This window comes from Ursus maritimus, unplaced genomic scaffold (genome assembly GCF_017311325.1).
Source record: "Ursus maritimus isolate PB19 unplaced genomic scaffold, ASM1731132v1 scaffold_35, whole genome shotgun sequence".
NCBI lineage: Eukaryota > Metazoa > Chordata > Mammalia > Carnivora > Ursidae > Ursus > Ursus maritimus.
Window position 1 is genome coordinate 22,844,452 of NW_024426119.1, and position 10,948 is coordinate 22,855,399.

At 39.0% G+C, this 10,948-nt stretch overlaps 1 protein-coding gene across 1 annotated transcript in view; it reads left to right on the top strand.

The window, feature by feature from the left end:
* Positions 1-10,948, top strand: part of SPPL2A (signal peptide peptidase like 2A) — a 55,800-nt gene that overhangs the window by 37,782 nt on the left and 7,070 nt on the right. Inside the window, exons 13-14 of the mRNA XM_040620643.1 lie at positions 1,491-1,568; positions 2,952-3,112. Of these exons, the coding sequence (XP_040476577.1) occupies positions 1,491-1,568; positions 2,952-3,112 (239 nt within the window). The remainder of the gene's footprint in view (positions 1-1,490; positions 1,569-2,951; positions 3,113-10,948) is intronic.

Genomic DNA, 10,948 nt, shown 5'->3' on the forward strand with positions numbered 1-10,948 from the left:
TTGTCCTTACAGCGTGTCTGTACTAACTGCCTGCGAAGGGGTAAAAAGTATGGGCTCTTCTGCAAAAGCCCTTTCATTTACATAGTAAGGCCAGGTAGAGACAGAGAAGCCAACAGCTCTGCCTTGTGAGTTGACATAGCAAAGTCCAGTGTAGCAACTCTGTTAGTTCATTTTCTAAGATCACGAGTTCGACCACAGAGCAAATCTTAGCAAATTTAAGAAGATCGAAATTATATACCTAGTATATTTTCTGACCGCAGTGGTATGAAACTAGAAATCAATAACAGGAGGAAAACTGGAAAATTTACAAGTACATAGAAATTAAACTAAAATAGTTTTGAACAACCAATGCATCAAAAGAAAAAATTAAAATAGAAATTTAAAAATACCGTGAGAAAACTGAAGAGAGAAACAACATCCCAAAACTTATGGGATGCAACAAAAGCAGTTCTAAGAGGGACGTTTATAGTGATAACCACATACATACAGAAAATAGAAAAGCAGATAAGCACGCTAACTTTATATGTAAGGAACTGGAAAACAAACTAAGCCCAAAGCTAGCAGAAAGAGGGAAATAATAGAATGCAGCAGAAATAGAGAACAGGAAAACAGTAGAAAAGATGAATAAAACTAGGAGCTGGTTTTTTATTTTATTTTTAGATTTTTTTAAATTTATTTATTAGAGTGAGTGAGAGAGAGAACATGAGCGGGGAGTGGGGGAAAGAGCATAGAGAGAGGGAGAAACAGACTTCCTGCTGAGCAGGGAGCCTGACACGAGGCTTGATCCGGGGACTCCAGGATCATGACCTGAGCCGAAGGCAGACACTTAACCGACTGGGCCATCCAGGTGCCCCAGAGTTGGTTTTTTAAAAGGATAAACAAAAATGAGAAACCTTCTACTAGACTAACCAAGAAAAAAAGAGAACCCAAATCAATAAAATCATAAATGACATTATAACCACAGAAATATAAAAAATTTTCTGTCATGGAATATTAAGCAGCTAATAAAAAAATCATGCTTTTAAAGACCGTTTAATGGAGGTGCCTGGGTGGCACAGCAGTTAGGTGTCTGCCTTCGGCTCAGGGCGTGATCCCGGCGTTATGGGATCGAGCCCCACATCAGGCTCCTCCGCCAAGAGCCTGCTTCTTCCTCTCCCACTCCCCCTGCTTGTGTTCCCTCTCTCGCTGGCTGTCTCTCTCTCTCTGTCAAATAAATAAATAAAATCTTTAAAAAAAATAAAAAATAAAATAAAGACTGTTTAATGGTTTAGGAAAATGTTTAAAAATGGCATTAAGTTAAAAAAAATCATAAAAATTTTGTCCAGAATTTGAGGTACCTTAATGTTCTCATGATGCAAAAAGGAATGTTAAATACAATGCAGCATGTACTGTTGCCATAGTTAATAGTTGAATTTGTGTGGCTGTTACTGTTTTAAGAAAATAATGCGTTTGGTGGGGTTTTTTTTTGTTTGTTTTGTTTTTTTTTTTAGGCCTGTTGGTTGCATACTGTAGAAGATTTGATGTTCAGACTGGTTCTTCTTCTATATACTATGTTTCCTCCACAATTGGTAAATTTTTGTGTTGTCTTTCTATTATGTTGAATTGTATTGTCTGTAGGAAAAGGTCGAGGTCTGAAAATATGGAGTCCTGGATTCTAATTCTTCATCATTAATTAATAAGCCAAGTTTTCCATCAGAAAGGAATAATGCTTTACTACCTATATCATAAGGTTTTTGAGGTTTAAAAAATTATGTGAAAGAAAATCATTAGATTTTATATCTTAAGTGCTTACTAAAGCATCTGGCACAGAAGTAGTCAATAAATTGTATAATATTAGATTTTCTTAAAATACTATATGAATGACAGTGTATTTATAGAAATGAATTTATGGCATAATAACATCTCACCTGGGACAGCAGAAGTAATTGTCATTTATCCCTCTGTTTCTCTTATTGAAAACAGACAAGAACAGGAAGCAAACCAAAAAATACTTTACCTCTAAACATATCAAACAGATATTTCAAAGTCTTACACCAAAGTTCTTTATTCTTAGGTAGGTGGCCTGCTCCAGAGCCATTTAGGTACTGTTCTGGCAAGGTTTTCAATTGCACAGTGGAGTTAAATTCCGTAAATTAAAAGTGTACGCCAGCAGTAGAGAAGGGTATTACTAGGAATAGGTACCTGACAGCAACAAAGAACAACTTAAGTGAGTGAAAAGATGATAAAAATAAAAAAAAAAAGCCCATAAAGAAAGAAGAAAGGCAGTTAGAGGCTGAATGGTATTATCGGAGGGCATGACTGTATTGAAGTCCAGCACCAGTCAGTGTGACAGAACACAAGAACACTCAGTGCAAAGGCAGGTAACAGGGCTCTCTGTCCATTGGGCCGTATAACTTTGGGCAGTTCACTCAACTTCCCTGGTCCTCCATTGCTTTGTCTATAAAATCAGGAGGTAAACTGAACTGTCTCTAAAGGCTCTGCTAGCTCCAGTATTCTGAGATCTGTGTTCATGGCGAGACGCTGCATCATTAAGGAAAGATAGATGATGTTTGGCGTGCCCTTGTTGAAGAAGCCCAGGAATTATATAATCAGAATTCGGAAGATTTTCTAAAGCAGGTGTTACTTTAGTACCTACAGGTACAGACTTCAGTTATCTAAAATGTGCAACAGCTCAACATCCTTAACAGTGACAGAAAATAAGAGACTTCCTTCTTTGTCAATGATTAATGATTAGAGTAATTATAATTGAAATACTAAACAGTTTTCAAGCTTTCAAAAGCAATGAGGTATGTCTCTCCAAATGGCTATCTAGGAAACTAACAAAATCAGGAAAAAAGTCACAGGGCAAAAATGTCCTCAGAAACGTTTGAAAACCACCGCTTCAGTAAGGGAGTCAAAATCCACTTTTGGTAGCATGTAGAAATGCCTGATAATTGGTGTTCTTCTTACAGCCTATGCTGTTGGCATGATACTCACATTTGTTGTTCTGGTGCTGATGAAAAAGGGACAGCCTGCCCTCCTTTATTTAGTTCCTTGCACACTTGTCACTGCTTCAGTTGTTGCTTGGAGACGTAAGGAAATGAAAAAGTTCTGGAAGGGTAGCGGCTATCAGGTATGTGCTTCTTCTATCTCAGTTACCAAGTTATCTTATGACGTAATTCAGTGACTGACTTTGGCTGGGAACCGCCTGTATATATCAAAGCTTTTATGTGCCCCAGAGTTTCCTTGGATCTGTCAGGATGTCCCAGGTTTTGTCCCCACCATTACCACCTTACTGTTCACCTGCTGCACAGCAGTTCTCATCCCTACTGCTGTCTGATGGCAAAACCCTGGTGACTCAAGCTAAAGCTACCAAGAAGCAGTGGGAGGGCATCAGGGAAAACCAAAACAGCACCTCAACATGAGTTTTCAAATCCACACAAAAGTAGACTTGATGAAAAATAATACTATGTTAAGTACTGAGTTTTTGAGACTGACGTTAGCTCTTTATAGTGAGAGTCGTGAGGTTTAACAGATGAAAAGTGTACTCTCTTCAGCACCTAAATTGGTCTACCTAAATTAAATAGGATACCCATTTCAGATTTAAATGGATCAAGACTGACTTCCCTGGAACAGAAAAAATGGCATGATAATAGAATCTGTGGCACGATTTTGAGAAAATGGCATGATATCAGAATCCATTATGTTTGAGATTATTCTTCATTGAAGTTAAACCCCTTTCTTCTTTTCTTAAATGTTCTTGGTATTCCAGTAAGGTTTATTTCCATTGAAATTAAAGAGGGTTGGGAAACTCTAGCCCTATTAAAGGTCAGGGCCGTGGCATCGATCCCTTCATGAGGCAGTTAGTTCTGCTTTGCCCTATTACAACAAACTGCCCTCCTCCGTCTGCCCTCATACATGCACGTTAGTAGTCACATGAACAAAAATAGAAGTACTTTGGGTGGATGCCTGCAATTCTGTTAGTAGATAAACAGTTCAAAGTTCATATCCCTCATGTGGTTGGTCTGTAGCATCATCTTTATTTAACAAGAGATGATTAACGTCTTCAGTTAGACTACTATATTTGGAAGAAGCACCGGCCTGGAGTTCTTTCAGGTAAATCTTGTAATTCCTTTGAAATGTGGTTGAAACGTAATACCTGCCATGTCTACCTAACAAGGCCATTGTCTCAACTTATATTTATGCACAAACAATTATGGCCACAAGGCCCTTAACTAAACTAGTAAGATAGCTTGTAACTTTTACACGAAGAGGACACCCACGTAGTTTTTTATTTTTATAGAATTTTAAAAATTAAAGTATGTCCTACAATAGCCTTTGAAAGTCACATCCCAAAAAGTGCTCTTCATAATCATTTTCTTTTTTTTTTTTTTTTTTAAAGATTTTATTTATTTATTCGACAGAGAGAGACAGCCAGCGAGAGAGGGAACACAAGCAGGGGGAGTGGGAGAGGAAGAAGCAGGCTCACAGCAGAAGAGCCTGATGTGGGGCTCGATCCCGTAACGCCGGGATCACGCCCTGAGCCAAAGGCAGACGCTTAACCGCTGTGCCACCCAGGCGCCCCTTCATAATCATTTTCTTAAAATAGTTTTATATTTCTTCATTTAGCAAATGTTAATTGGGCGGTTCTATGAGCGAGGTGCTATTTTAGGTGCTGTTGATACAAGATGAACAAGTTAGTAACAGGCTTACTCTCATGGCGTCTTGAAAGTAGAGTCTAGTGGAGGATGCAGATAATCACTAACGAAGTGTGGTAAATGTATTTATTAGTTATGGCAGGGCGCCATGAAAGCTAGCAGTAGGATACCCAGTGCTTGTCGTTTAGTGACAGTCAAAGGTGATTTAGGGAAGGTTTTTTTATTTTTGTTTTTTAAGTTATTTATTTATTTATTTGAGAGACAGATAATAAGTGGGGAGAGGGGCAGAAGGAGACTCCGCATTGAGCAGGGAGCCCCATGTGGGGCTTGATTCCAGTACCCCGGGATCATGACCTGAGCCAAAGCAGACACTTAACCGACTGAGCCATGCAGGCACCCCTTAGGGAAAGCTTCTTCAAGAACGTTAAATTTATGTTGAAACTTTAAGACTGAGCCATGTGTTCCATATGGAGGGAACCATGTCTTGAAAGGCTCAGAGGGAAGAGAGCATGGCATGTTCTAGGAGCTGAATGAATTTTAGGATGACTATAATGTTGAGTAACAGCAGGAAATGAAAAGTGGAGAAGGGAGCGAGGATAAGAGTCTATAGGGTCTATAGAGACCATTGATGAGGTCTTTGAACTCTGTCTTGAGAGCATCAGAGACCATTTTTAAGAAATCTATAAAATGGACAGAAGAAGGGAGCAAAACTTAAAGCACCTATTACAATGAGAAGTAATAGTAGCCGGAATTAATAAGGTAGTGAGATTAAGAGAAGAGAACAAAGTCAAGACAAATTTAGAGGCATAATTCATGGAACTTGGTGATAGTGTCAGTAGGGAGAGAAGGAAGTGGAGTCCAGGGTTTGCCTTAGGTAACTGGGTGGGTAGGTAATGATACCATTCACAAGTTTAAAGATGATGATGAATTTGATGTTGGGCATTTCAAAGTACTTATAGGACCAACAGAAAGAGAGAGAAATAGGCAGTTGAATAAATGTCTCCTTATGTCCAGGAAACAGACCTAGCTAGAGACAGAAATTTGGAAGCATCATTAGCATACTCAATGAGTGAGAACATAGAGGGAGAAGAGAAAACTCAGGACAGAACCGTGAGCAAGAGGTTTCTACAATTAGACACACTTATCTGATTCACCAATTATGAAGTAAATCAGGACAGGGAAGATGAGCAACACGGAGAAATCTTGTTTGGGGTCAGTATTAAATCATTTTTCAGGTTAGAATTTATTTTTTTTAAATGATTTTCTATTATATTGTGTTAGTCACCATACAGTACATCCCCGGATTCCAATGTAAAGTTCGATGCTTCGTTAGTTGTGTATAACACCCAGTGCACCATGCAATACGTGCCCTCCTTACTACCCATCACTGGTCTATCCCATTCCCCCATCACCCTCCCCTCTGAAGCCCTCAGTTTGTTTCTCAGAGTCCATAGTCTCTCATGCTTCATTCCCCCTTCTGATTACCCCCCTTTCTTTATCCCTTTCTTCCCCTACCGATCTTCCTAGTTCTTATGTTCCATGGATGAGAGAAACCATATGATAATTGTCTTTCTCTGCTTATTTCACTTAGCATTATCTCCTCCAGTGCCGTCCATGTTGCAGCAAATGTTGAGAACTCGTTCTTTCTGATAGCTGAGCAATATTCCATTGTATATATGGACCACAACTTCTTAGTCCAGTCATCTGTTGAAGGGCATCTCCGTTCCTTCCACGATTTAGCTATTGTGGACAGAGCTGCTATGAACATTGGGGAGCATATGGCCCTTCTCTTCACTACGTCTGTATCTTTGGGGGTAAATACCCAGTAGTGCAATGGCTGGGTCATAGGGTAGCTCAATTTTTAACTTTTTAAGGGACCTCCACACTGTTTTCCAGAGTGGCTGTACCAACTTGCATTCCCACCAACAATGTAGGAGGGACCCCCTTTCTCCACATCCTCTCCAGCAATTGTTGTTTCTTGCCTTGTCAATTTTTGCCATTCTAACTGGCATAAGGTGGTATCTTAGTGTGGTTTTGATTTGAATTTCCCTGATGGCTAATGATTTTGAACATTTTTTCATGTGTCTGTTAGCCATTTGTATGTCATCATTGGAAAAGTGTCTGTTCATATCTTCTGCCCATTTTATGATTTGTTTATTTGTTTCTCGCGTATTGAGTTTGAGAAGTTCTTTGTAGATCTTGGATACCAGTCTTTTATCTGTAGCATCATTTGCAAATATATTCTCCCATTCTGTGGGCTGCCTCTTAGATTTTTTGACTGTTCCCTTGGCTGTGCAGAAGCTTTTTATGTTGATGAAGTCCCACAAGTTCATTTTATCTTTTGTTTCTCTTGCCTTTGGAAATGTGTCATGAAAAAGGTCGCTTTGGCCAATGTCGTATAGGTTGCTGCCTATGCTCTCCTCTAGGATTTTGATGGATTCCTGTCTCACATCAAGGTCTTTCATCCATTTGGAGTTTATCTTTGTGTATGGTGTGAGAGAGTGCTCAAGTTTCATTCTTTTGCATGTAGCTGTCCAATTTTCCCAGCACCATTTATTGAAGAGACTGTCTTTTTCCCACCGGATGTTTTTTCCTGCTTTATCAAATATTAGTTGCCCAAAGAGCCGAGGGTCCATTTCTGGGTTCTCTCTTCTGTTCCATTGGTCTATGTGTCTGTTTTTGTGCCAGTACCATGCTGTCTTTGTGATCACAGCTTTGTAGTACAACTTGAAATCCCCCAGCAAAGAAAAGACAATGAGTCTGTATTCTGCCACAGAAATAATGGATATGGATATAACCAAATTATCAGAAACGGAATTCAGAGTAACAATGGTCAAGATGATGTAGATTCTGAAAAGTATTAACGAAAAATGTTAATGAGAATATAGGAATCTCTAAGGGCAGAAATGAGAGCGAATCTGACAGAAATTAAAAATTCTATGAGCCAAATGCAGTAAAAACTAGAGGCTCTGCCGGCCAGGGTGAATGAGGCAGAAGAACACATCAGCGAATTGGAGGATGGGTTAGTAGAAGAGAAAGCCAAAATAGAACTGGCTCAAAAAAAAATCCATTCTCAAGAATGTAAGTTACGGGAGATTACTGACTCAATGAAACGCTCCAAATGTCAGAATCATTGGCATCCCCGAGGGGGTGGAGAGAAAAACAGAGGTCTAGAAGAGACATTTGAACAAATTGTAGCTGAAAACTTCCCTTAATCTAGCAAAGGAAACAAACAGACTGCGGTTCAAGAGGCAGAGAGGACCCTCCCAAGCTCAACCACGACAAACCTATGCCACCTCACGTCATAGTACACCGCAAATATTAGATCCAAGGATACAGTATTGAAAGCGCCAGCAAAGAAATTTCTCACGTACTCAAGGCAAAGGTATCAGGAATGACGCCAGACCTGGGTTCACACAGACCTGGAATGAGAGAACGGGTTGGGGGTGCATTTTTAAAGCTCTTCAGAGAAAAACATGCAGCCAAGGATCCTTTATCCAGCAAGGCTGTCATTCAGAATGGATGGAGAAATAAAGACTTTCCAGAATTGCCAGTCATTGACCAATTTCGTAACCATGAAACCAGCCCTACAGGAGATATTAAGGGGGTTCTATAAAAGTAAAAAGGCCCCAAGAGTGATACAGAACAGAAAAGCAACAATCTATAGAAACAAAGACTTTACTGGCAACATGGCATCATTAAAATCATATCTCTCAATAATCAGTCTCAATGTAAATGGCCTAAACAGTTCTATAAAACGCTACAGGGTTGCAGATTGATAAAAGACATGACCCATCCATTTGCTGTCTACAAGAGACTCATTTTGAACTCTGAAAGATACATTCAGACTGAAAGTAAAGGGATGGAATACACATAATTCACGCCAATGGACCTCAAAAGAAAGCTGGGGTAGCAATTCTCATATCAGACAGATTGGATTTAAACTAAAGACTATAGTTAGAGACACAGAAGGGCACATATTATTCTTAAAGGATGCATCCAACAAGTGGATATGACAATTATAATATATATGCTCCCACCAGGGGAGCAGCAAAGATACACAAGCCAACTCTTAACCAACAGAATAAAGAGACATATTGATAAACATAATGCTAATAGTAGGGGACCAACACTCCACTATCAGCAATAGACAGATCACCAGACAGAAAACCAACATAGAAACAAGAGCTTTGAATGCCATACTCGACGAGTTGGACCTCATAGATATACATAGAACAGTACACCCCAGAACCAGAGAATACTCATTCTATTCTAATGCCCAAGGAACATTCTCAAGAATAGACCATGTTCTGGGTCACAAAAACAGTCTCAAATCGATACCAAAAGACTGAAATTATTTCCTGCATATTCTCAGACCACACAACGCTTTGAAATTGGAACTCAACTACAAGGAAAAATTTGAAGAAACTCAAACACTTGGAGACTAAGAAACCATGCTGCTCAGGAATGATTCGATAAACCAGAAATCAAAAAATCAAATTAAACAATTTATGGAGACCAATGAGAATGAAAACACAACGGTCCAAAAAACCTATGGATACTGCAAAGGCAGTCCCCACGGGGAAATACATAGCCATCCAAGCCTCATTCAAAAGAATAGAAAAATCTAAAATGCAGTTTTTATATTCTCACCTCAAGAAGCTGGAACGGCAACAGAGGGACAGGCCTAATCCATGCACAAGGAAGCAGTTGACCAAGATTAGAGCAGAAATCAATGAATTAGAAACCAGGAGTACAGTAGAACAGATCAACAGAACTAGAAGCTGGTTCTTTGAACGAATTAATAAAATTGACAGACCACTGGCAAGACTTATCCAAAAGAATAGAGAAAGGACCCAAATTAATAAAATTATGAATGAAAAAGGAGAGGTCACAACCGACACCAATGAAATTGGAAGGATTATTAGAAACTTTTATCAACAGCTTTATGCCAATAAATTAAGCAATCTGGAAGAGATGGAATCCTTCCTGGAAACCCATAAACTACCAAGACTGAAACAGGAATAAATTGATTTTTTAAACAGGCCAATTAATTATGAAGAGATTGAAACAGTGATAAACAACCTTCCAAAAAACAAAACTCCAGGACTGGACGGTTTTCCTGGGGAATTCTACCAAACATTCAAAGAAGAAATAATACCTATTCTCCTAAAGCTATTTCAAAAAATAGAAACAGAAGGAAAGCTACCAAACTCATTCTATGAGGCCAATATTACCTTGATCCCCAAAACCAGGCAAAGACCCCATCAAAAAGGAGAATTACAGACTGATTTCCCTAATGAATATGGACGCCAAAATCCTCAACAAGATACTTGCTAATAGTACATTAAAAGGATTATCCATCACGATCAAGTGGGATTCATACCTGGATGCAAGCGTGGTTCAACATCTGAAATCTGATCAGCTGTGATACATTATATCAACAAGAAAAAGGCCAAGGAATCCATATGATCCTCTCAATGATGATGGAAAAAGCATTTGACAAAATACAGCATCCTTCCTGGATTAAAACCCTTCAGATGATAGGGATACAGAGGGTACATTCCTCTTAATCATGTACGTCATCTATGAAAAAGCCTACGGCAAATATCACTTCATAATGGGAAAAGCTGAAGCCTTTCCCTTAAGATCAGAACTCGGCCAAGGATGCCCACTCGCCACTATTATTCAACATAGTGATTTAGTCCTCAAACAGCAATCAGACAACAAAAAGGATAAAAATGTATCCAAATGGGCAAAGAAGAAGTCAAAATGTCTCTTGCAGATGACATGATACACTATAAGGAAAACCAAAAGAAGCCACTCCCAAACTATTAGAAGTTATAGAGCAATTCAGTAATGTGGCGGATACAAAAATCAATGCTCAGAAATCAGCTGCATTTCTATACACGAATAATGGACTGAAGAAAGAGAAATTAGGAATTCCATCCCATTTACAGTAGCACCAAAAACCATACTGCTACCTTGGAATTAATCTCACCAGAGACGTAAAGGACTCATATTCTAGAAACTATAAATCGCTCTTGAAAGACATTGAGGAACACACAAAAGATGGAAAGATATTCCATGCTCATGGATCAGAAGAATTAACATAGTTAAAATGTCCATGCTACCCAGAGCATCTACACTTTCAATGCTATCCTGATCAAAATACCGAGGACATTTTTCAAAGAACTGGAACAAATAGTCTCTAAATTTGTATGGAACCAGAAAAGGCCCCTAATCTCCAAAGAACTGCTTGAAAAAGGAAAAACAAAGCTGGGGGCTATCATAATGCCGGATTTTCGAGC